Source organism: Pinus tabuliformis, chromosome 7 (assembly GCF_031772625.1).
Source record: "Pinus tabuliformis cultivar Carrire ecotype Pingquan chromosome 7, CPIR1, whole genome shotgun sequence".
Taxonomy (NCBI): domain Eukaryota; kingdom Viridiplantae; phylum Streptophyta; class Pinopsida; order Pinales; family Pinaceae; genus Pinus; species Pinus tabuliformis.
This window is the reverse complement of record NC_142293.1, coordinates 478454258-478482080: the sequence shown is the minus strand read 5'-3', so window position 1 is coordinate 478482080 and position 27823 is coordinate 478454258. Positions and strand designations below refer to the sequence as shown.

General features: G+C 37.9%; 1 protein-coding gene across 1 annotated transcript; it reads left to right on the top strand.

Moving 5' to 3' along the window:
• LOC149248055 (linoleate 9S-lipoxygenase A-like) lies at positions 1–27823 on the top strand. Its single transcript, XM_089447267.1, has 11 exons — positions 1–91; positions 1463–1618; positions 2952–3256; positions 3352–3592; positions 3699–3732; positions 24609–24910; positions 25019–25104; positions 25194–25301; positions 25432–25724; positions 25876–26139; positions 27046–27823. Exons 1-11 carry the CDS (start codon positions 1–3, stop codon positions 27821–27823), a joined length of 2658 nt encoding a protein of 885 aa, XP_089303393.1.

Genomic DNA, 27823 nt, shown 5'->3' with positions numbered 1-27823 from the left:
ATGGCCTCCCGTGTTGCTCAGCCGACTCCCGACGCTTTTGCCTTTACTGCTCGAACCATTCATCTTTTAAAGACGGGAATGGGCGCTATCGGTTTCATGTTGCGGTACTGAAACTGAGAATCCTAGGGTGGTACTTTGTCTTTCTTCTGTATGGGGTCACCATGCTGGGTAATTAAGTTCTCACGGTCCACTAAGTCCCTATTTAATTCTGTCAGCGTAAACCGTAGTTCTATGTCACAAAGGGCCTTTCTGGATCAACCCATGTCGAGTTTGAATGCCCCATCTCCCATATTAAATGCCTTAGTTTCCGACCCACCGAGCCTTTAAAGCTCTGCAAAGCACTATCGATGCCCTGATATGCTTGGCCCTCACGAAACAGGGGAGTTCTGATCCCCCTTGGCCCCTTATGATTTAGCCCCTTTTACTTCATGTGATCGGGAGCTATGACCAGGTGCTTAGTCCTCGGCCGCTAGGGCCATTGGACTTTCTGCAGGGGGCTTTTTCCTTTGTTATATGAAATCCCACATATCGGTGATTTATAACACTTGCCTTTTATATCTCCCCTTGAACCTTGCAATTGTCGATTTGTGGGATTGGGCCCACCGGGATTTTGCAATCACCACACAGGGGAGGGAGTTGAGGACAAATGGTTTTTGGAGGGGGGCATGAGCTGTAAGTGGTAAGCAAAGGGGGGGTGTGAAATGATATGAGAGGGACACGTAGAGGAGGGGCATGGAGGGGAAACCGCTTTTCAGACCCCCCCTTTGTTGGTAAAGGGAAACATCGTGGGTGGGGAGTGGGCAAGAGAAAAGGCTTGGAAGCTGATGATCTGGGTAGAGTCAATCTAGACCGTTTAGAGATGGGAGTGTTTTGATAATATGCGGCCTTTGGAAAGGGATGGACTCGATAACCCTTTTAAGTCTTTTGTATAAAATATCACATCCAGACTGGGGTTCCCGCATATCACAACCACAAGCTAAAAGGAACTTTGGCGAAGGAGGAAACTTTGCTTTGTGCGATTGTATATTGTGGGGTTTATGATGTCATTAATGCCACGTGGCACTCTTTGAGTGGTGACACGTTTCACTCTGAAATGCCCCAATAGGACCCCTAAAAAGTTGAACCTACATGCCACGTGTCATCCATATTGTCGTGTCATCTCTGTACATCCATGTCATGCTAATGTCAGTTGCCCCGTGGATTCTTACGACCAATAGGATTCTGCCACGTGGCCCCATGGAGGAGAGAGAAAAGGGCCCATTGGCCCTTGGTTTTTTCATGAATTCCTTTGTTAAATAAAATCGGCCCCTCCTAGCGCTTTAACACTAAAGCCCAAATTCTTGGAGATTTTGCACTATCAGCCTATTTCGTCATCACAATTGCTTAAGAATGGTCCTTTGGGTCCATTGATCACTGATTTGCCGGTATTGCGGGGTCTGATGTGTGGAATGCGAGATTGCAGGATTGCGGGGTTGTAATATCGTGGGAATGCGGGATTGCTGGATTGTGGGGTTGCGGGACTGCGATATCACGGGAATGCGAGACTACGGGATGCGGGATTACCCACTGTCGATTGATGAAATGCAGGGTCGTTCTGCTTCGGACCTGCCGAAAGTTGGTATGCGATATTAGCGATAGGCTGATCGTTGATTTTGTTGTGTCCTCCCCAGCTGCCACTATAAAAAAACGCTGACTTTCGATTGCGATGAGCTCCCAAACCTCCGATATGCTTTTCTCCTTCCCCTTTATAGGCAAAAGAACCTCTGAACTTTAACAGGGCATATATTCTGACTTAGAAGTCCATTTTCGAACTTCCATATACCTTTTGCACTGAAAATCATGCAAATTTTGTCAAGATTTTGATAAAATTTGGCAGAGATTTTTGTAAATCTTGGTTACAGTTGTCCTCAAAATTTTGAGCACCCACAGGTTCTTTATTATTGCATTGAATCCATTTCCACCATAAAAAACATGACTACGAGGTTTTTTCATTTATTTTTTGCCCAATTCAAACCACTTTTGACCATCCAAACAATTCCTCCCTCAATTAACAACGCCTTATAAATATCATCATTAAATTAATGATTGGTTTGTTGGCAAGTGGGCAAGCAATACGCACTGTGCTGCGGGGCATGTAATGGTCTTCCCACTGTCTAGGTTTTATCATTAATTAAAACAAGTTGCATAGGAGAAACAAAATAAATGAAAACAGCTATCCAAGTAAACTAAAATAATCAACAGAGTGGTTGGTTATTTATTTAATGATAATAACAATGTAAAATAATGAAGACGCAACCTTCAAAATGTGAAATTAGTTCACTTTGTTGTCCAAGTTTGGTCGCACGGGATGCAATCAATTCAAGCATCAAATATTTTTATCACGTAGATTAGGGCCATTGAATGGTCCAATGGCACTGTCAAATCCGATGGTTGGGAGGAGCGTAATGGAACTGTCAAATCCGATGGTTGGGAGAAGCGTAGATGATTTTCAAATCCGAGTTGGAAGTTGGTATGCAGGAAAATTATTTGTTTGCTGAACAGTCTATAAATGTCGAATTCTCTTTAGAAGGGCAAGGGCAATCTGCTCAAGGATTGCAAGTGCAAGTATACGTGGATTAGGCATTACGGTTCGACACAGAAATGAAAAATTTCGAAATTTTCGGGAGATGCAAGAAGGGAGTTACCAAGATCGAAGGAACGGTTGTCCTTCGGAAAGCATCTCTTCTGGATGTCAAGGATTTATCTGCCAGCGTTGGAGATCGTGTATTCGAATTGCTGCAATAGAAGGTTAATTTTCAGCCCGTCAGTAGCAACCACATAGATCAAGGTGAAATAATGAATTTGCATGATTATAGATTAATGTCGTCATGAGTTCCTTGGCTTTGTTCTACAATCCATGTCAGTTATTATGCAAGTAGTTATAGTAGCCGTGAATTGATATGTTATTGCAGAAAAGGGCCAGGGTTTACATAGCTGTCCTGCTCACTTAGATTGGAAATATCTGCTCCCCTCGCTGGAATACGTTAGTAAGGATTCAGAACACCGAATCAGCTTCGAGTGGGCTCGTGAGATGGGAACTCCCGGCGCTGTACTGGTGACAAACAATCACCCCAGAGAATTCTTTCTGAAAGAGCTTTCAACTCAAATCCCAGGAAAAGGCGATATTCGTTTCCTGTGCAACTCCTGGATCTATCCCAAGTTGATGACTCTCATCTACTCTGATCTAATCGCTGAACGAGTCTTCTTTGCAAATAATGTACATAACATCTAATTTTATCAACTTACGTACGCTTTGGATCAAACTGCCCGTGTGAAATGAAAATATTAATATTTATGTATCCATGTGTGCAGAGCTATCCTCCAGATGAAACGCCGTTAGGTCTGGTGGCTTTGAGGAACATAGAGCTGGTGAGATTGAGAGGAAATGGAACGGACAAAAGGAATACATGGGATCGCATTTATGACTACGATGTTTACAATGATCTGGGCGATCCTGACACCAAGAAGGAGTTAGAAAGGAAAGTGTTGGGTGGATCGCCGGAGATGCCATATCCCCGCAGGTGTAGAATTGGTCGTCCACGTTCTAAAACCTGTAACTACGTGCTGCCCATATTGCATTAGATGATCAAATTAAAGTGTATCTACAATATATATAATTTCAATAGAACTTACGCTTTACGTGTTACGAGCGTTTGCAGGTCAAGATTTCGAGAGCATGAACCAGATATGCATGTAAATGTGTTAAAAAAACCTGCACAGATGAATCTAGCTAGTAAAGGTTGAACACACAGCTTTGCAAAGCAAAAACACTAAAAGAAAATCGAAAGAAGAGAAGAATGATTCAATAGAAAATTATGTTACAATGCTCATGATATAGCATTACTGGGTGAAGATCCCAAGGTAATGACTATAGTGGTGATCAATGAGAAGACTCAACACCTACAACAAGTTCCGGAGATAACTAGTCAGTTGCGGAGTTAAAGAAGGAGAAAATCAAGGAGTAAATCAAGGAGTAAATCATGCAAAAGGAATTTTGCATGCAATCCCATGCTCTAACTAAAAGTCCACATGTAGATGTGTAGTAGTTCCAACATGCAAAAGGAATCTTGCATGCAGTCACATGCTCTAACTAAGAGTCTGCATGTAGGTGTGTAGTAGTTCCAACACCTCCCTGAACACCACTATGGGGAATAATAGAAAATGGGCCCTGGCAACTAAGGCCAAAGGTCACCCAAAATACAGTGCAACTTGTACTAAAATTGAAGAAAGAGGGAAAACCTCGTGGGAAAACCCCCCCCTCAAAATACAATGTAATCAAAAGAGAAGAGGAAGAAAAATACAGTTGCTAAGCAATCGTGTCCTTCACTCCAAGACGATCACGCAAAGAGCGAAACTTTTGCTCAGTTTATGTCTTGGTGAAGATGTCTGCAGTCTGTTCTGCTGAAGGACAGAACTGCAAATCAATGACCCGATCATGTACTAAGTCTCTGATGTAGTGCATATGGATCTCTATGTGCTTCGTCCACTGCCGCTGTACTGAATCCCTGAAAAATTTGAGAGTGCTCTGGTTGTCACACCAGATGACAATGGGCTGGTGGAACTGGACGCCCAACTCAGTGAGGAAGTGTTGTAGCCACAGAGCCTGAATGGTGATGTTGACTACTCCTCGGTACTCAGCCTCAGCTGAAGAGAGAGCAATAGCAGCCTGCTTCTTACTCGACCAACAGATAGGGCCAGATCCTAGACTGAGTGAATATCCGGAGGTGGACTTGCGATCAATGATGTCTCCCGCCCAATCAGAATCTATGAAGCCAAGGAGATTCAATGAAGTGCCTGTTGCATAGTGAATCCCGAAGGTGATGGTGCCCTACACATATCGGAGGATGCGCTTGGCAGCATTCCAGTGTAGCTCATGCGGCTCCTGCATGTATCTGGAAACTGCCCCTACTGCATATGAGAGATTTGGTTTGGAGTGGGTGAGGTACAATAAGCTCCCCACTAGCTGTTGGTAGAGAGTGTTGTCAACTAATGGAGTGTCACCTCCATCCTCAAGGCGGACCCCAGACAGAAAAGGAGTCGGTGCTGGCTTGCAGTCAGTCATGCGAAATCTCTCGAGGAGATCCCGTGCATACTTAACCTGAGAGAGTTTGATGCCTATGGCATTCTGGCTGATCTCAAGACCAAGAAAGAAGTGTAATGGACCCATGTCCGTCATCAAGAACCTATCATGCAAGGCCCTCTTGATTGTAGCAATGGCTGAAGCCGAGCTGCCAGTGATTAGGAGATCATCTACATACAAAACTAAGATAAGAAGAGAATCATGTGTCCTAAGCATGTAAACATTCAGATCAGACTTACATCTTTCAAAGTTTTGTGATAAGAGAAAAGAATCCATCTTCGCGTACCAAGCTCTCGGGGCTTGCTTAAGGCCGTAGAGAGATTTCTTCAGTCTGCAGAACAAAGATGAATCCTGAATGAAACCATGTGGCTGCTCCATGTAGATCTCCTCAGATAGGTCTCCGTGAAGAAAGGCATTCTTCACATCCATCTGATGTACTTCCCACTGCTAGGCAGCCGCAATGGCAAGTGTGAGGCGTATGGAATCCATCTTTGCTATTGGAGCAAAGGTCTCGTCATAATCAATGCCATGCACTTGTTGGAAGCCTTTGGCTACTAGCCTTGCTTTCCGTCTGGTGATTTGCCCATCTGCAACACTCTTGGTCTTGTAGACCCATTTGCATCGGACAAGTTTCCTTCCTGAAGGAAAGGGGACCAGATCCCAAGTCTGGTTCTCGAGGAGGGAGTTATACTCCTCCTCCATGGCAGACTCCCAAGGTGGATGCCCAGCAGCCTCAGCATAAGACTGTGGATCAGAAGACTGAACCAAATGACAATGCCAGGAGGGCGATGGTTCAATGGAAGTGAGGACAAGAGGAGGCTCAATAAACTCTGAGCTAGTCCTCTGCAGATCAGAATTATCCCCCACAAGACCATTTCTAGCAGCTGGTTGGTCTTGTGCATATATCTCACGTAAGCTCCTTGTTCTCTGATTTATGACAGGGGAATATGATTCACTGCTGGAAGCCCGATCTGGGCTTGGATGTGGATCATCATTTGCATGCACTAGATTTGTATCTGAAGACTCTGTCTTTGCATCTGCATGCTCTTCCTCGGCATCTGCATGATCTGTATCGGCATCTGAATGCACTGAGTCATCATCTCGGACATGAGGTAGATAAAAAGTGTCTGCATACGGCGCTTGAGGTGCATGCGAGAGACTTTCCTCAAATTTGACACTTCGCTCAATGATGAGCTTGTCCGTAGAGGGAATCAAGAGTCGATATCCCTTCACACGATCAGGGTATCCAACAAATATGCACTCAATGCTCTGTGGATCAAGAGCTTTCCTCTTTTCATAGGGGATCCAGGCCCATGCTCGAGAGCCGAAAACACGGAGGTGAGTGACCTTTGGTTTAGTGCCGCTCCAAGCCTCAAAGGGGGTCTGGTCCTTGACAGACCTATGAGGAGATCTATTCTGGATGTAGTTAGCACAATTAAGTGCTTCGGCCCAAAGCTTATGAGGCAGTGACTTGGCATGCAACATGCAGGAAGCCATCTCTTTGAGAGATCGATTCTTTCTCTCAGCAACTCCGTTCTGCTACGGAGTGTATGGAATTGTATACTGCAACTGTATGCCAGACTGAAGGCAAAGGTTCTGAAGTGCTGTGTTAATATATTCCCCCCCATTGTCTGTACGGAGGGCTTTGATCTTTCTCTCTGACTGTGTCTCAACTAGTGCTTTGAAATCTTCAAAGTGCTCAAAAACTTCAGATTTGTTCCTGAGAAGATACACCCAAGTATACCGTGAGAAATCATCAATAAATGTAAGCACATACCTTGCTTTGTTGATGGAAGGATGAGGAAGAGGCCCCATGAGATCACTATGGATCAGATCTAGAGGAGAGGATGCTCTGTGAGTCTTGCCGGTGTCAAACTTTTCTCTGGGATGTTTGCCAAGAACACACCCTTCACAAACTCCTTTGGAGAAATTGATATTTGGCAAGCCTTCCACCATCTCATTCTTGCTTAGCTGCTGCATATACCTGTAATTTAAGTGACCAAACCTCTCGTGCCAAAGCCTACTACTATCATCAGCATGTGTAAGCAATAAGGAGGATTCAGATTCAATAAATTCAGAAAATGTATACAGTCTGGCTCCATTTTTTACCTCACCAGTTGCAATTTTGGCATTGCTATGTAGATCATATATGTTCACTGCATCTGGAGTGAATTCCACTCTCTTTCCGGTGCCGGAATGAGTGATCTGATAAACTGAAAGTAGGTTTACCGAAAGTTTTGGAACATGAAGCACATCTTCAAAGCTTTCGTGTAAAAGTTCCACTCTACCTTTTCCGGTGACCTCAATAGGTGAGTCATCTCCCATGAGGATGGGAGGTCCTTTGCATGCATCCAAAGAGGAATAGACTTCCTTTACAGCAGCCATATGATGTGATGCACCAGAATCTATAATCCATGCATCAGGAGAAGAATTAATTGCAACTAAAGCATGAAAATTGTTACCTTTCCCGTGTGGCGAATCCTCAGTTTTCTTCTTGGTGCCCTGGGGGATGTGGTCCCCAAGGTTGTGCTTCTGAAGGATTTCTGCCATTTGGTCAATTTGTTTCTTCATGCAAGAGGATTCTGGATGGAATCCTCTTTGACAGTAGGTGCATCTGTTTCCTTTCTTCCCTTTGTCATTTCTTGAGCCGGAGGAGTCATTGAAGGGCTTGGTGTACCCTTCCTTCTTTGGATGGGAATGTGCTTTTCCTTTGTCTTTTTGCTGCTGATTTTTCTGATTTGAATCAGATCTGTGATTTTTATTGTGGCTGCCATCATGCACAACAAGTGCATGTGCTTTTGGAGGTTTGGTTTTCCCCATGCCAATGAGTTTATCTTGCTCAAAAATAAGGGACTCCATAAATTCTTTGAGAGAAGGCATAGTGTAGGATTTACCTATTGCGAGCCTTACTGAATGAAATGTAGACACAAAGACAGAGTATTCCGGTCCGAGCTTTGACATAATAGAGAGAACTTGGCGACTCTCCTCCTTGGATTTGTCAATTCCACAACCCTTGAGTTGCAGTAATAGATCATTATATTTGGTGAAGAAATCTTGAATTCTGTCATAGTTCCGTGGATCCAATGATAGCAGCTCCACTTCGAGCGGATGTCCTTTCATCTCATCCTGTTTCCCGTACAGCTCTTCAACCTTTTTCCAAATTTCATTGGGAGTATTGCAGGTAGATAGATGAAACTGCAACTCTGGAGAGATGCACATGCATATGGATCCGTGGGCCTCATCCATACGGTTGAGGTACTTGGATTTCTCTATGGCTGAAGTGGGTTCCACTTCTGTAGCCATGGTAATCCTGTACAACCCTTTATGACGAAGGTATCGAGCCATTTGGTCCTTCCAGTCATGATAGTTCACTACAACAAAACAGGCAATTTGCGCCAAATTTAGCACCAGATTCTAGTGCATTTTTTTCTCAATTGGGATGAGCAACCTGGCGCTAAATCTGGCTCTATTGTACAATTTTTAAAGCGTCCTTTTTTGCACCAAATTTTGCATCTTTTTTACGCCAAATTTTCCATCATTTTCAGCATCATATTTTGCACCAAGATTTTCATTTGGTTTTACAACAGGTTTTGCTTCTAGTTTTGTGCCTTTTTTTGCATCTATTTTTGCATCATTTTTTTCTTCCTCTTTTGCATCGATTTTTACACCATCTTTGATATCTCATTTAGCGCCTTTTTTTACATCCAATTTGTGCCAATTTTTGCATCTGGTCTTATGCCATCTTTTGCTTCTAATTTTGTACTTATTTTTACATCTATTTTTGTGCCAATTTTTCTGCCTTTTTTTACACCATCTTTTCCATCCAATTTTGCACCATATGTTGAATCTGATTTAGTGCCAAATTTTGCATGCATTTTTGCACCATTTTTTGCATCCACTTTTGCATTTTATTTATCTCCCTTTTTTGCATCCTATTTTGCACCATATTTTGCATTTAATTTTGCATCATTTGTTGCATCCAATTTAGCATCATTTTCAACACCAGTTCTTGCATCCAATTTTTCATCCTTTTGAGCATCTAAATTTGCATCCTATGTTGAACCATATATTACATCCACCTTTGCATCCGTCTATTGTTACTTTCACTTTTGAGCCATTTTTTCGTCTACTTTTGCATTTGTTTTTGCACCAAGTTTTGAATGATTTGTTGCATCATTTTACATCCAATGTTGCATCTCAATTTGCATCCAAAATTGAGCTATTTTTATGCACATTTTTGCACCATTTTTTCTTCTTTTGTGTCCAATTTTGCACCATTTTTTATGTCCAAATTTGCATCCTTTTTGGTATCTAGTTTTTCATCCTTTTTGGCTTCCAAATTTGCATCCTTTTTTCTGCCATATTTTGTGTCCACATTTGCATCTCATTTTGCACCTAGATTTTAGTTGGAATTTTCATCTAGTTATGCATCATCTTTGACATCCTTGGTTTCACCATTTTTTAGTCCCATTTTGCATCTTGTTTTGTGTCTTTTCTTACATCCTTTTTGCATCCTAATTTTACACCATTCTTTGCATCCTCATTTTGGTGTCCATTTTTGCATCCTTGTTTGCACCCAATTCGGTATCCTTTCATATGCCCTATTTTGTTCCCTTCTTTGTGTCTAGTGTTGCACCCTTTTTTAATTTTACTTTAAAAACCTTTTTGTGTCATTGTTTGCATATTGTTTTGATGGCTAGTTTAACATCCAATTCTACTCCCAATTTTTCATCCATGGTTAAATCCACTTTTGGCTTCTTGTTTAGAGTTTTACTTTTATTTCCATTTATGACCACCTCTATGGGTTCATTTTACTAAGTTCATTTACATAGTGAAATATATTAAATTTTCTAAATATCATTTTGCTGTAGGATTTAATGCATGGTTAGATGAAAACAAAACCCTCTCAGTTTATCTCAGAAACCTAAGACAAACCAATTAAGAGAAAGGTTGTTCTAAGACTTAGGATTCTTAGTAGATCAAGATGTAGAGTATAGATTAAGAAAAAGAGAATGAATTCTTGTGAGTCCTCGCATGCAGGTCTTATTGGAGTTTTTCGTATAGCCAAGAAGTGCTCCTAGCTAGCTCCAAAGCTTGGTCCTACACATAAGAGAGAGAATAAAGCAACCTTCACAACATAATATCTTAATAATCAAAACTATAAAAAACATATAAATATTATTGAATAAATAAATATAAACCAAAAACCCATGCATACATTAGTTAAATAGAAGAAGTAAAGAATGAATAGAAACATATGGAAGGAAGAACAACTGATCTATATGAATAAAGGAGTTGGAGGAAAGTTACAACAATCAGATATAGTTGCAACATCACCTCCCCCAACTCATAGCTCCAAAACTCTCCCTCTCAAGACAGATCTCAAGAGCGTGACAATACAAAATTCCCATCATTTTTTCAATGGCCAAGCCTCTAATATATAGGAAAGTGGAGGCTATGAAGATTTCCAAAATTCCTCATTAGTTCAATTTGGGAAAAATTTTTTGGGTGAATAATGTTTCCTCATATAAAAAAGGAATTTTCCACTTTTTAGATGCTTTTGTGCTTAGGAAAAAGCTTCCCCATGCTTTATGGCTCTTTCCCACTTTTGTATGCTTTTATTTTTTAGGAAAAAGCTGAAGATGAGGATAAAGAGATTATGTTCCACCATATGTTTCCGAAAGTGACCAAGAATGTCAAATTCAAATTCTAGTTTGCTTATGTTTTAGTTTTTTTTTAAATATATATTTAGTTTTAGTATTTTTTTTTTTCTAGAGAAATATACTTAGTTTTTGGTATATTTTTCTATAAGAAAAATTATATTTTGTTTTTATAAAAATGGATTTTAAACATTCCATTCATGCTAAATTTGTGATTTTATGATAGGAGTTTAAATTATATATAGTAAAGTAACTTAATGTCATGTGTCGTGTCGCTGAGATGGGTGTTATACATCTCTTTCTTGCTAAGTTATAGAATGTGCTTGGGTTTTCTTAATGCAATAAAACTAATTATGTTCTTCATGATATATTGAAATGTTCATCTTGAACCAGGCTAATAAAACAATAAAGTTAAAATAGGTTTTCCTTTGTCCTTTATAGATCTTTGTCCCCATTAATCTTGGTCTTAATAGATTAATTGTCTTGTGGTGGCCTTGAGTGGTCACTTCCATTAGTTGCATGCTTTGTAGTTTTCAGTTAGTGACATTTTTTAGGCTTGATAATATGTTATTTAATTTATCAAAATGTGTTATTGTCCATATTATTGTTGAATATTAATATTAAATATGCTGATTTTAAGCATGTTTTAGCAAAACTTTCCCAAAATGTTTATAGATTGTATTTTATAATTCAATGATTCTTTGCTTGATGAAATTGTTTTGGATATTTTTTTTAATGATTCATTGATTGATGAAATTGTTATGGATACTTTTTTTAGTATATTAAATTGTATGTGATAAAGTCAAAAATCACCTCTTTTTTAGATTTTCATTGATCAATTTCCCTTAAGGCCATCAAGTTCACCATTTGGTCCTAGGTTAAGGAAATATAGGAGTCATGAAGTGGAATTGTCCAAGCACTTAAATCTTGAGACATGTTTCTTTTTAGTCACTTTATACTTTCTTTCTATGTAAATTTTTGATGAAAATAGTCTTGGAACATGAGGGGCGTCAATAGTAAGCGAAAACAAACTCCTAAAAGAAAAATGGTATGCAAAGCACCCATAAATAATGTTGATATAAGAAGCAAAAATATTAAGTGAGGTTCAACCTCATATAATTAGAAAATGGGGGAGGAATTTCCAAGTAGTAGTGATTGATGCTTAGAGATACTTGGGTGGAATGGTTATTATTTGAAATGATTAAGACATCAAGGTTACCAATATGTTTACCTCTTTTCGCATTATGACAATACAATTTTAGTTAATTGACATTGAGGACTACTACCATGTATCCAATGTCTATGACTCCAATATCGCAAATGGAAAACCTCTATTTCTCAATTCTATTTCTAGCACAAGTAATTTATAATCCCCATCTCCATGGATTGTTGGGAGTGACTTCAATATTATAAGTGTCTCGAGGAAAAGAAAGAATGAATCGAAATGTTTAACAAGATATTTTGTAAGCTATACCATTAAAGCCACAAAGTAGTCTCCATTAAAGTTGTCAAGAAATGAGTCTCCAACCCACACATGTGGATCAATGAGATGTAATACATGTGTGTGTGGTTACGAACTCAATAGACCTCTATAATAACTCCACAAACTTATGTATTTCACTCTGTCACATAAGTTGACAGTAGTGTGACATAAGTAAACCAAGAGTAGACATGAAAGCCTTAGGAAACAAACATTCCTTAGATCCTCAATTAGGTGCTTAAATGATGAAGTGAAAATGCAAGGAGAAAAGAAGAATTCATGATTTAACCATCACATACATGTGATCAAGTGTGACTAGGAGTGTATATATTCATATATTTTCCAAAGAGGGAGTGAATACATGAGTTACCATTTATTGGCCCTTATTTTTCTTTCTTTTTCATTTTCTTATATATAGGACTTAGGGAATAAGGTTTTCATAAGTTTGGCACAACTCATAGATATAAGATTTACATGAATTTTCACTTCAACCTTAGAGTTTAGACTTAGATAAATCAATATAGTGTATGTTTAATGATTTTGGCTTTCACTTTTTTATTGTATTTCATCACAAATACAAAAGGGGAAATATTTTTCCACAAATCTATGAATGCTTAATCATAAAGTCGTCATGTGATGAAAACAAATTAATGATGTTATTCTCTACGAAAATGATGGGTATTCTTGAGAAAATCTTATGCTTGTGGATATTTCCTCCCTGGTTGAGAGGGAGTGAGGGTAGACACCATGTTATCCATGTGTCATGTACTATGGCTAGGATTAACAATCGTAAGCCTAGTAAAGGCACTAGTAGGGATAATGGTGGATTGGATAAACATCTGGGACCACTATTCTTTGAGAATTTGGACATTGACTAGGACTAATCGCCATAAGTCAAGTACATTAATCCAAGATAAGAATAGTCATGAGGATTGACATTTTCTGGTGTCAAATATTATGATAGTGGATTAGGAAATGATCATGTGAGGACATAGCTGGTAAACATCTTGGTGGGGTAAGTGCCTTGAAAGGCAGTGGTGTCCAAATTTATGCCTCCCAACATTGTGCTCTGATCTAATGGAGAGATAAACTTGTTAGTCAAGGCCTTACTATTTTGAAAATTTTGGCTATGATGATGTAAATCATCATTGATGCTTATCAATCTAGATCCCTTCTTATATGAATATTTCAACTTGAGAGTACCTTTTTGTCTCATTATGAGTACCTCGCTAGTTTAGAGGGAGGGTCATCATCTTCATTATTGCCATCATCACCACCATCAATGTGATCATTATTGTCATCATTTCATTATCATCATAATCACCATTCATGTCTTCTTCATGATGATCATCATCATCATGATTTTGTATATTGTCGTCAATTGTTCATAATTATAGGTATCATAAGAAATATCACCAACCTTAGGACACGTGATATATGAAAGAAAAATAACCACTTTATTTTTTAGAAATGATTGATGATCATCAACATCACTACCATTATCATCGTCATTATAATTGTCATCATCCCCATCATCATAACTAATATAATTTTTATCATAATTTTTGTCATCTTCATCATGAACATCATAATCATCATTCATGCCATTATTGTTCTTGATTATGACCAAGATGAAAATAATGATAATGATGATCAGATGATGATGACTTGGAAGATGACGCCAAAGATAATTATTATGATTTTTACCATGATAACATTTAAAAATTGGGAGGAATGGCCAAGGTCATTAGCATCATCATCATTGTCATTGTAACTCCCATCGTCTTTATCATCATTGTCATTATCATAACAATCGCAATTCATGTCATCGTCATCATCTTCATTATCATCATCGTTATAATTATTGACATTGTCATCAGTTGTTCATAATTTTCAATGTCATAAGAAATATAATCAATGCAAAAGATATGATGTGTGTTGGAAAATGGATGCAAAAGTAAACCAAAAAATGGGGGTAAAAATAGACGTAAATTTGGATGAAGAGTGGACACAACATAAGTAGATGCAGAACAAGACAAAAAAATTGAACAAAAGTGGATGAAAAAGTAGATGCAATAGTTCATACAAACTTGAACACAAAATAGGACTCAAACATGGATGAAAAAGTGGAAGAAAACATGGGCACAATAGTAGGCATAAAACTTAGCATGAATTGTCGTGAAACAAATGTGGATACTCCAATGAATGTAAAAAAAAAGGGAGACAAACTTGAATGCAAAAAGGAGGAAAACTTGGATGAAAAAAGGGATGTAAACATGGGCCAAACATGGGTGCAATAGTGAACATAAAATTAGTTGCAAAACTAGACAAATCAAAAGTGGATGTAAAAGTAAATTCGAAACGGGATGCAAAAAACATAAACAATATTTGATGCAAACTTGGACACAAAAGAGGATGCAAATATGGATGCAATAGTGGAAGAAAATGTGGGTTGCAATGATAGGCATAAGATATGGCACAAATAATAGCACAAAAAAGGTGGATGTAATATTAGACACAAAAAAATATGCAAACTTAGATGCAAGACAAGATGCTATAAGGGATGTAAAAGTGGATGCAAACATGGGTGCAACATGAGAAACAAAATTGGATGCAAAATATGGATGAAATGGAAGTACATGCAAAAGAAGATACAAAATGAGATGCAAAACCCAACACAAAAGTGGATGCAAAAATAGATGAAATATTTTATGCAAAAGAGGATGTGAAGATGGATGCAAAATTGGAAGCAAACGTGGGTACAACATTATGTGAAAAACATGGAACAAATTTTGTCACAACAAAAGTAGATGTAATGATAGATGCAAAAAAAGAAGCAAATGAAGATGAAAAATAAAATGCAAAAAGGGATGTAAAAGTGGGTGTAAACATGGGTGCAACAATGGATGTAAAATAGCTTTTGCAACTTATTTGAAAGAGCAATTTTGTCCCAACAATTAGACTTGTAGCATAAAGAACATGGTTAATACATATGATTCGACCAAAAACTAGTTACTACCAAAATTCAACCAAAAAAAATATTACTGCATAAAAATAGAATTAAAAACAAAAAAAATAAAAACAAAAATTTCCCAAATTAAAAATAAATAAATGATAAACTTTTTTTTACCAAAATTTAGTGATTTTTTTAGTGCTAATACTAACATCACCATTACAACAAGATATTTTTTTAGTGTTAATACTGCCATTACAACAATATATAAGAGGGATATAATGCAAAAAGTTTAATAATAATATGTATGTAGAAGATGGTCTTCAGACTGGTGAAATCATGATAATAAATGGGACTACAGTCAAAATAATTGGATGTTATTTACTTTTTTACATAGATTGTCAAAATAATTGCATAAATCGATTTTTTTTAACCAAAATTTAACAAAAACTTTGCTAGTGCTAACATTAGAACCACCATTACAACAAGATATCTTTCTAGTGTTGACAACACCATTATAGTAAGATACCTCAAGAGAGACAGAAAATTTAAAAAGTATGATAGGAATATGTATCCAGAAGATGGTAGTGAAACTAGTAATTGTTCATTCTCATTATCATAATCATTGTCATCATCATACCATCATCCTTGTCATCGTTATTGCTGTTATGAAACCAGCTCACACAAAGATAGAAAAGAGAGATCCACGCCTTAGAATTCAGCCTCTTCGAGGGGGCAACCTCCTTTACATTACATAAATGAACAATTCTTGGATGATACAAATGACAAAACCTCCTTTCTATATATAGGAGTCTAAGGAGTCACAATATAATCCAGCCGACCTAACAATAATAATATAAAGCCACAAAAATAACAATAGAGGGATTCTATGGGGCACAGAAATAACAATATGGGGGTAATAGGGGCACAACAATATAAATAAGGGGTATAACTACAATAGTAATGGGGTAATCACTAGTATTATAGGGACCCAACATGCCCCTCTCCTTCAAAAAAGTGTTTTCCTCAACGCTTGAGTAGTTTTGGATACTTCTGCATAAAATTCTCATCCTCCCATGTGGAATCTTCAGCGGATAAGTTCTTCCACTTGATAAGATACTCTGAAATTGATCGATTTCGTAGCTGTCGAGTTCTTGTTTCTGTGACTGCTTCCGGTTCCAATATAATTTTTCCTTCCTCGTCAAGTTCTGGCAATATTGTTTGAATTGGGAGCTTGTCACCTATAACCTTCTTTAAACATGAAACATGGAAAACTGGGTGCAATCGAGAAGCTGCAGGAAGCTCCAATTTGTATGCCATAGTACCAATCTTTTGCAACACCTTGTACGGACCATAATACTTTGGTGATAATTTATTATCCTTCTTAGCTTGCTTTAGGGACATTTGCTTATATGGTTGTAGCCGTAGGAATACCCAATCACCTACATCAAAACTTCTTTCACTGCGATGTTGATCTGCCTGTTGTTTCATTCTATTTTGTGCCAACACGAGGTTATCCTTTAAGAGTTGGAGGACTTGTTGTTGATGTTCGATGTGATGTTCCACTGCCTGAACCTTAGAATTTTCTCTTAAATATGATGTGATGGATGGTGGTTGATACCCATAAAGTGCCATAAATGGGGTCATTTTTGTTGCTGTATGGAAGGAAGTGTTATACCACCATTCAGCCAGAGGCAACCATTTGACCCATTGTGTCTGTTTATCAGATACAAAGCAACGAAGATATCCTTCCAAACATTTGTTTACTATCTCAGTTTGCCCATCAGATTGAGGATGATAAGATGAGCTATGAGCTAACTGAGTACCAAGACAAGAAAATAATTCTGTCCAAAAATTTCCAGTGAAAATGGGATCTCTGTCACTTACAATAATCTTTGGGTTTCCATGTAGCTTTTGAACTGTTTCCATAAATGCAGTAGAAACTGTACTGGCTTTAAATGGATGTGATAATGCACAAAAGTGTGCATACTTGGTAAGTCTGTCAACTACCACCATGATGACACTCTTTCCCTCAGACTTGGGTAAACCTGTGATAAAATCCATTGAAACCTCCTCCCAACGTTGGCTTGGAATGGATAAAGGTTGTAATAGACCCGGTGTCTTAATTGTTTCAACTTTATTTTGCTGGCAAACCAAACATTCCGCCACAAACTTTTGAATATCTGATTTAAGGCCATCCCAAAAAAATTCCTTCTTAACCCTGTGGTAAGTTTTTAAAAATCCTGAGTGCCCTCCTAAGGGAGAAGTGTGCAATTCCATAAGAATCTTTTGTTTTAGCTGGGAATTCTTACAGAGGTATAAGCGATCTTTGTACCATAACGAATCATTTTGCCAGCTAAATGTATCAGAAGTACTGGAATCTTGTTGTAGCTTTCGAATAAGTGCCCACACTTCTTCGTCATTCTTCCATTCCTCCCTTGCTTCGTTTATCCAATCTGGTTGGATAATAGAAATGGCACACAACAATGCTTCCACATCCTCATCCTTTCTTGAGAGTGCATCTGCCACCACATTTTGCTTCCCTTTTTTGTAGATGATTTCAAAGTCATAACCCAACATCTTTGTGACCCACTTTTGTTGCTCTTCAGAGGATAATCTTTGTTCTAAAAAGTATTTAAGGCTATCATGATCCGTTTTTACCTTGAAGTGTCTTCCCATTAGGTAGGGTCGCCATTTCTTAAGTGCATGGAGTATTGCCAACATTTCCTTCTCATAAATAGCTTTGCTTAAAAACTTTCCCTTGATTGGACGACTTTCAAAAGCAATGGGTCTTTCATCTTGCATTAGAACAGCACCAATTCCATTTCCTGAAGCATCACATTCCACAATAAAGGTTTTTGTGAAGTTCGGTGTAGCTAAGACCGGTGCTTGGCACATTGCCTCTTTAAGATGTTCAAAGGCCTTTGTTGCTTCCGGAGTCCATGAAAATGAATCTTTCTTCAATAATGTTGTTAGAGGTGCTGCTATTCTCCCATAATTCTTAACAAACTTGCGATAATACCCTGTCAACCCAAGAAATCCTCGCAGATGCTTTATGGATGTGGGGATTTTCCATTCCTTAATGGCTTTAATTTTGCTAGGGTCTACCTTAACTCCTTCATGAGATACAATATGACCCAAATATTCCACCTCCTGGACTCCAAAGAAACATTTGGATCTTTTTGCATATAATTGTTTCTCCTCCAATAGTTGTAGCACCCTGTCAACATGTTCAACATGATCCTTCCAAGACTTGCTGTAGATTAGTATATCATCAAAAAATACTAACACAAATTTTCTAAGGAATGGTTTGAAAATTGAATTCATCAAACCTTGAAATGTTGAAGGTGCATTGGTAAGGCCAAAAGGCATGACCAAAAATTCATAATGACCCTCATGAGTTCTAAATGCCGTTTTCGGAATGTCTTCAATCTTCATTCTGATTTGATGATATCCTGAACGAAGATCCAACTTGGTGAAGTAAATTGATCCATGCAATTCATCCAGTAATTCATCAATAACAGGAATGGGGAACTTATCTTTAATAGTGAGCTTGTTGAGCTCCCTATAATCCGGACACATGCGCCATGATCCATCCTTCTTGTGCACCAATACTACTGGAGCTGAGAAAGAACTTTGACTCGGTTGAATTATACCAGCCTCTAGCATTTCTGCAACCATACGTTCAATTTCACTTTTTTGGACATAGGGATATCTGTACGGCCTGATGTTTGGAGGAACACTTCCTGGAATCAGATGAATAGCATGATCATGATCACGCATAGGTGGGAGACCTTTGGGAGTCTCAAATACCTTGGAATGATTGTCCAGGACTTTTTGGAGATCTGGAGAAATAGATGATTCCAATGTGGAAACATCTAGCGAACATAATTGTGCAATTACACCTCTTTGCTCCTTTTTTAGAAGCTTTGTCATGCCATTAGAGCTGATTATCTTTCCTGGTTTCCCTGCAATACCCCTTAATTCAACTTCCTTTCCTTCCACAGAAAATTTCATGAAAAGTTCTTGAAAATTAAAAGCTATTGTACCCAAGGATTGTAGCCATTGGACTCCTAGTACAACATCAGCACCTCCCATTGGAATGGAAAGCATTGGGCTAGTCAATACATATTCTCCCATGGATAGCTTGATATTATGGCACTTTCCAGAACAATTTATTGTTCCTCCATTTGCAATCATCACTTGACACTCTGGTGCTGGATATAGGAAGCAATTCAATTCTTTTGCTACCCTACAATGAATAAAATTGTGGGTGCTTCCTGAATCAATCAACACTATTACCTTTTTCTTCTTGATTTGTCCTTCTATCTTGATGGTTTGAGGAGTGGTAATTCCCGCCAATGCATTACAAGATATGGTCGGATTTATTTGTTCTTCATCTAGGCTTTGTTCCTGGAATATATCCTCTTCTTTTGACCTTTCTTGCTCCTTTTCTTCTTCCTCTTCACAATCTATGTAGAATAATTTCTTCTCAGCACACTTATGACCTTTTGTGTATTTGCTATCACAATTGTAACAAAGCCCTTTTGCTCTTTTTTCTTCCAATTGTTGTGGTGTCAACCTTGTAGGTTGTGGAAGACTATGGGCAACAACACTTCCGTCTTTATAGTTGTGAATGGTATGCTTCCTGGTTGCCATAATTTTGCTTTCCATTTTTCTTGCTAACCTGAATGCCTTCTCTAATGAATCAGGTTCCCAAAGGCGCACATCATGTTGGATATTATCCTTTAAAGACCCTATGAACACATCAATCCTATGCTCCTCTGGAATATCTTTTACCCTTATGTTCAATTTTTGGAACTCCTCAATGTGCTCCATTATTGAACCCTTTTGTTTGAGACTTATCAATTGGCTAAAAAAAGTGTTGCTTTTTGTATCCTCATAATGTGCTATCAATTCTTCCGTAAAAATTGCCCAAGTGATAAATTGTTTACGAGAACAAAGCCATTGATACCATACAAACTGATTTGGTTCCAAATATAAAGTTGCCATACGTACCTTTTGTGTGTTTTGCACATTATTGAGATCGAAGAATTGCTCCATCTGTAATATCCATGTGGCGGGATCCTTGCCATCAAACTTCCTCATATCGATTTTTGGAACATGGTGAGTCTTCGATCCAACATTAGAGTCTATGGAATCATGATTAACATTTCTTTTGTTCTCATCATGAGTTTCCTTTACTACCTTTTCACCATTAGTGACCCTTTCTTGTAGCAACTTCTTCAATTCATCCATATTATCATCCATGCCATCAAATTTAGCATCAATCTTAACTTCCATTCCCTTTATCTTAGATTCCACGCCATTTACCTTAGATTCCACGCCACTTATCTTAGCTTCTGTTAGCTTTTTTGAGCGTGACATTTGTTGCACTTGTTCTTGTAATTTTGATATATCATGTAGCATTTCTTCCTCTTCTTCATGAGTCATGCTAGAGCTTTCAGGTTCCTTACTAGGTGTTTGCATTTTCTTTCCTCGGGGCATCAGTTACCGATAATAATGTTTTACTATGCCCTTTGAATTCCGTTAAACCAAGCTTACACAAAAATTAAAAAAAAAAAACTACACACCTTTTTTCACTTTATAGAAGCCTGATATTGAATCTGATGTATCTCTGTAATTTCGGATCATCCAATTCTGAAATTGCTACCTGTAGTAGCCTTCTGTGTCCTCTTTCCAATGCCACAAGTCTGAGCCAAATTGGATTCTCCAAGGAAGAGTTATGTGAAATCTCCCACAGTGACTTGCTTTTAGACTGGTTCAGTAGAGCGAACTTGTACGACGTGCCACGAGTCACTGTTTCAACCTTTGAATCTGAAACACACGCACAAGAAACTACAGTCCGTCCTCTTTCTGTACCTTTTTACGAAATTTCAATCCGATCCTCAGAGAGAGAGTTATGACGATTTTCCCCAGGTCACCTGTTTTGAATGTAATTCAGGAGTCTGCAAAAAGACCAACTTCCTCAGATCATATCTTCGAAAATATCGCGAGAAAAGCTCTGAATTTCGGACCCAAGGTTCAGCGCCAATTCTTCTCAAATGGGTTTTTTTTGCGACTTCTGAAACGTCACAGAAAAAAGTTATAGCGAAAATGCCACGATGACCTGTTTGGAGCAGCGAAACCCTAGAATCCAAAGCTCTGATACCAAATGTTATGAAACCAGCTCACACAAAGATAGAAAAGAGAGATCCACGCCTTAGAATTCAGCCTCTTCGAGGGGGCAACCTCCTTTACATTACATAAATGAACAATTCTTGGATGATACAAATGACAAAACCTCCTTTCTATATATAGGAGTCTAGGGAGTCACAATATAATCCAGCCGACCTAACCATAATAATATAAAGCCACAAAAATAACAATAGAGGGATTCTATGGGGCACAGAAATAACAATATGGGGGTAATAGGGGCACAACAATATAAATAAGGGGTATAACTACAATAGTAATGGGGTAATCACTAGTATTATAGGGACCCAACAATTGCCATCATTACATTATCATCATAATCACCATTCATGCCATCATCATCAGCTCCATCATCATCATCATTATGGACATTGTTTGCAATTGTTTATAATTATAGAGGTTGTAAGAAATATCATCAACCCAAAAAATGTGATCAGTGCTAGAAAAGGGTTGTTTAGGAGTCAGGACACATTGATATACGTAAGAGAAATAACAACTCTATTTTTGAGAGATGATCGATGATCATCATCATCACCACCATTATCATCGTCATTGTCATTTTTATCATCCCCATCATCATCATTAATGTAATTTCTATCAACATTGTTGTAACCATCATCATCATTCATGCCATTATTGTTTTTGATGATGACCTAGATGAAAATGATGATGATGACACCAAAGATAATGCTTATGATTATGACAATGACAACATCTAAAATTGGGAAGATTCGCCAAGGTCATTAGCGTCGTCATCATTATAATCATTGCCATCATCATCATTAATGTCATTGTAACCACTATCGTCTTTATCATCATAATCACAATTCATGTCATCGCCATCATCTTCATTTTCATCATTGTCAATATTATTGACATTGTCATCAATTGTTCATAATTGTCAATGCCATAAGGAATATCATCAATGCAGAAAATATGATGAGTGTTGGAAAAGGGATGCAAAAGCGAACATAGAAATGGGGGCAACAATAGAAGTAAAATAGGATGAAAAGTGGATACAACATAAGTAGATGCACAACAACATGAAAAACCTAACACAAAAGTGGATACAAAGTAGATGCAGTTGTCAATGCAAACTTGGATGCAAACATGAAGGCAAAAGTGGAAGCAAACATGGGTCCAATGGTAGGTGTAAAACTTGGCACAAACTGTGGTGAAACAAATGTGGATGCAACAACGGACACAAAAGTAGATGCAAAAATGGATGAAACAAAAGTGGATACAATAGGGGATGCAAAAACATACACAATATCTGATGCAAACTTGAACACAAAAGAGGATGCAAATGTGGATGCAAACGTGGAAGAAAATGTGGTTGCAATGGTAGGCGCAAGATACGGTGCAACAAAAGTGGATGTAACAATAGACAAAAAATATGCAAAATAAGATGCAAAATAAGATGCAAAATAAGATGCAAAAATGGATGTAAAAGTGGAAGCAAACATTGATGCAACAGGCAAAGCAAAATTGGATGAAAAAAATGGATACAATGGAAGTAGATGCAAAAGTAGATACAAAACGAGATGCAAAACCCAATGCATAAACCTGACACAAAAGTGGATGCAAAAATAGATGCAATATTTGATGCAAAAGAGGATGTGAACATGGATGCAAAATTGGAAGCAAACGTGGATACAATAGTGAGTGCAAAACATGGTGCAAATTATGGCATAACAAAAGTGGATGTAATGATAGATGAAAAAAAAGAATCAAAGTATGATGCAAATGAAGATGTAAAAAGGGATGCAAAAAGTGAAATTTAAAATGGGTGTAACAGTGGATGCAAAATTGTATGCAAAAGTGGATGCAATAGAAGTCGATGCAAAAGTAGATGCAAAACGAGACACAAAACCCGATGCAAATCCTGGTCCAAAATTGGATACAAAAAGGGATGCAAAAATAGATGTAGTAGTTGATGAAAACCTAGATGCAAATGAGGATGCAAACGTGGATGCAAAATTATAATCAAAAGTGGGTGCAAAAGGAGGTGCCAAACTAGGCGCCAATTGTGGCACAAAAATATTAGATGCAATAGTGGGTACAATAATAGATGCAAAAGAGGATGTAAATATGGATGCCAAACAAGATGGAAAAGTGGATGCAACAAAAGTAGATGCAAAATTATATGCAAAACTAGACACAAAACTCGATGTAAAACGTGGCGCAAAAGTGATGCACAAATCGTTGAAAAAATGGATGCAAAAAATGATTTAAAAAAGGATGCAAAAAAGGATGCAAAAGTCGATGCAAAAGTTGATGCAAGTGTAGGTGCAAAAAGTGGATGCAAATGAGGATGCAAAAGTATGTCAAACAAAAATAGATGCCAAAATTGATGCAAAACCTGGAACAAAACCTGGTGCAAAGGATGACACAAAACTTTCCATAAAATTTGGTGCAAAACGTGGTGCAAAACCTATTGCAATACCTGGTGCTAAACTTGGTGTAAGATTTGGTGCAAAACTTGATGCAAATTTTGTGTCAAGTTTTGCACCATATTTGATAAATGGATGCAAATAGCACCAAAAATGGGCTCTAGATGCAAAAAAAGAAGTAAAAAGGGACGCTAATCGCTGGTTTTGTTGTAGTGGTTGTACGGTGTTAGGATCGATGCTTTGGGAAACTCCATTTTTCTGTCAATCTTCGATCTCCAAGCTGTAATACTTGCAAAATAAAGTACTAGTGTGCCTTTTATCTAGCAACCTGTAGGCTCTGATACCATGTAAATGTGTTGAAAAAACCTGCATAGATGAATCTAGCTAGTAAAGGTTGAACACACAGCTTTGCAAAGCAAAAACACTAAAAGAAAATCGAAAGAAGAGAAGAATGATTCAATAGAAAATTATGTTACAATGCTCATGATATAGCATTACTGGGTGAAGATCCCAAGGTAATGACTATAGTGGTGATCAATGAGAAGACTCAACACCTACAACAAGTTCCGGAGATAACTAGTCAGTTGTGGAGTTAAAGAAGGAGCAAATCAAGGAGTAAATCAAGGAGTAAATCATGCAAAAGGAATTTTGCATGCAATCCCATGCTCTAACTAAAAGTCCACATGTAGATGTGTAGTAGTTCCAACATGCAAAAGGAATCTTGCATGCAGTCACATGCTCTAACTAAGAGTCTGCATGTAGGTGTGTAGTAGTTCCAACAATGCAGCCTTACACAGAGCTTCTATATTCCCTCAGACGAACAATTTCCGCAGGAGTGCCTTTCAGACTTTAGAGCTCATTTCCTCAAAGATTTCTCTAAAGTAGTTATTCCCGCCATAAAGTCAGCTGTTAAGCCTGAGTTTGGCACATTGAAGGAAGTTCGTGGTCTCTTTAGTAAGGGAATTTCATTTTGGACTAACATTAAAGCCAGTTTAGCCAAAGAAGTCCTTCCCGGTCAGACGATAAAAGGGATTCTGAATACAGATTATCAAGCTATCCTCAAGTTTCCGCTTCCCAGTATCATTAGCAGTGAGTGGATTAATCTCGATCAATATTCCCCAATTTGAATTTAATGCATTTTGGGTGCTATTATTTATGTTTGATAATTACTGAATAAAATCGCTGCCTGTGCAATAGAGGACGACACCACATGGAAGACAGAGGATGAGTATGCCCGAAAGAAACTTTCTGGAATCAATCCGATGGTCATTCGATGTTTACAAGTATGAAACAACCGTTATTTTTACTTCTTCTTAATAATATTGTTATCATTAATACTAATGACGATACGAACTTCTTTATGCGATTACAGAGCTTTCCACTATCCGACCACCTGGACGAACAAATATATGGTTTCCAACAAAGTGCAATCACCACTGAACATATTCTTAAAAGCCTAGATGGCATCTCGGTGGAGGAGGTATTTAGTTCCTTAAGTTAAATTGTTAATTAGATTTAATGGTTCGTTAATGATTATATACTAGAATTTTGAATATTCTTCCGCAATACAATAGACAGACAACCATTAAGCATGCATGTCCATATAGCAGGCTATTAAATCGAATCGGCTCTTTATATTGGACTACTATGACGGTTACATGCCCTACGTGGCGCTAGTCAACCAGCTTCCTACCAGCAAAGCCTACGCTACCCGTTCACTTTTCTTCATGGCCGACACCGGAACTCTAAAGCGTGTGGCCATTGAGCTGTGTTTGCCTCACACGTCCGTGGGCTTGGGTTCAAGACAAGTCTACACTCCTGACTATAGCGGTGAAGATGAAGGGTGGTTATGGCAACTAGCCAAAGCTCATGTGCGGGCAACGATTCCAGTTATCATCAGTTGGTTAGCCATTGGTAAGAGATACCAATATCATTTATGTTTTTTAGTTTGAACTTGTTAGAATATTACTAACCACCTATATCATATTCACATTTGTAGTGCTTCGTCTACTTAGAAATTATTTATAAAGTTTTTCTTTTTCTTTCAAATGCAGGCTCAGGACTCATGCTGTGGTGGAGCCATTTATCATTTCTGCCCATAGACATTTGAGCAAACTGCACCCACTTCACAACTTGCTCATCCCTCACTTTCGCAATAATATGGAGATCAATCGATCTGCTCGTCAGTCGTTGATAACTGCAGGAGGCATAATCGAGCAATGCTTTACGAGTGGTAAGTATTCTATGGAAATTTCAGCCAAAGCATACATGGATTGGAGATTCAATGAGCAAGGACTACCAGCTGATCTTCTTAAAAGGTAATATCATAACTATAATTAAAAGGTAAAAGGTAATGTTGTAATTTTTTTTAATAGCGAGGTTACATTATAATCATCCCCAAAAATAACACCAGGAAACATCTAAAAATGTCTTAACAGATAACCTAAACTGAGGGAAATATCGTAATAATAGTTACTAAATTTAGCTAAATTGAGCCAAAAAGTACGAAAATTTGATAACATGATTCACTTAGGGGATTAATACACAGGTTTAAATACAACACAATTATGTTTGGAAACCCATTTTGGCACTATTGACCACAAGTATCAGGTTCCTATCTGAAATTACTATAGATTGCAATTAACAAGTCTCTGTTCACTGAAATCATGAGCTTTGGTGATAATAGAGGAATTTATCTTAATGGAGTACAGTTAAAAAGATTAATTTGTTAATATTATTGTTGAATGAATTTATATCATATAATTTAATGGTGTCTAGATTTGTAAATAGATTTTAATATTATCCAAATTTATATGAATTTATTTAATATTTAAGAGGTAAATTTTTGGTTATATGAAATCACTTTAAACTTATTTTTGATGTATAGATTTTAAAGATTCTGTTATTAACCAATTTTATTTTATATTTTTCCATTACTTAATAGATTTTGTTTTTAGTATTTTTGAATTATTTTAAATTAAAAAAAAATGCCTTTTAACGACTAGGTATTAATGTTAGAGTAATCCTGAGTTTTCTTTACCATTTCTTAAAATCAAGTATTTTTGAGTTTTCTTTACCACTTCTTAAAATCAAGTATATTTTAGTATGAGTAAGATGTATACTTCCAAACTTTTTCCAAGAATTTTTTCATACCGAATTGAATTGGAATCCGAATTTGGTTGTAACTTTAATATTATATTAATGCACTAATACGCGTTGTCCAGGGGTATGGCTGTGCGCGATCTAACTGATGAAGTAAATGGTGTGAAGCTTGTGATAGAAGATTATCTGTATGCAGTGGACGGGCTTGAAATATGGGCAGCCTTGAAATGTTGGGTATCTGACTACACATCGCTGTATTACAAGGACGACCAAAGTGTGGAGAGTGATAGAGAAGTTAAAGCATGGTGGAAAGAGATAGTGGAGGTGGGTCACGGAGATAAGAAGCGTGATGAGGGAGGGTGGTACCAGATGAAGGGTGTGGAGGATATGAAAGAAGGTATTACCACACTCATTTGGATCACTTCTGCCCACCATGCAGCGGTCAATTTCGGGCAGTACGGCTATGCGGGATTCATGCCCAATCACCCCAGCACCACCCGGAAACCTGTTCCAGAGAAAGGATTGACACAATACTTAGACTTCCTTCGTGACCCGGAAGCCTATTTCCTAAAAACTGTGTCCAATCCAAAGACCTGTGCCACTACCATGGCTGTCCTGGAGCTTTTGTTGAAGCATTCTACCGGCGAGGTATACCTGGGACAGGGCTCCGCCTCTTACTGGACAGATGACTCTCGCGTTAAAACAGCATTCGACCTCTTTAACTCCAAGCTACTTGAGATAGAGAAGAATATCGATAGTAGGAACAAAGATCCAAAGTTGGTAAACCGGCGAGGCCCTACAGATGTTCCCTACATGCTCTTATACCCAGGGACTTCCAATACTGGCAAGACAGGTGCTGGGCTTACATTTCGAGGAATTCCTAACAACGTCTCTATATAG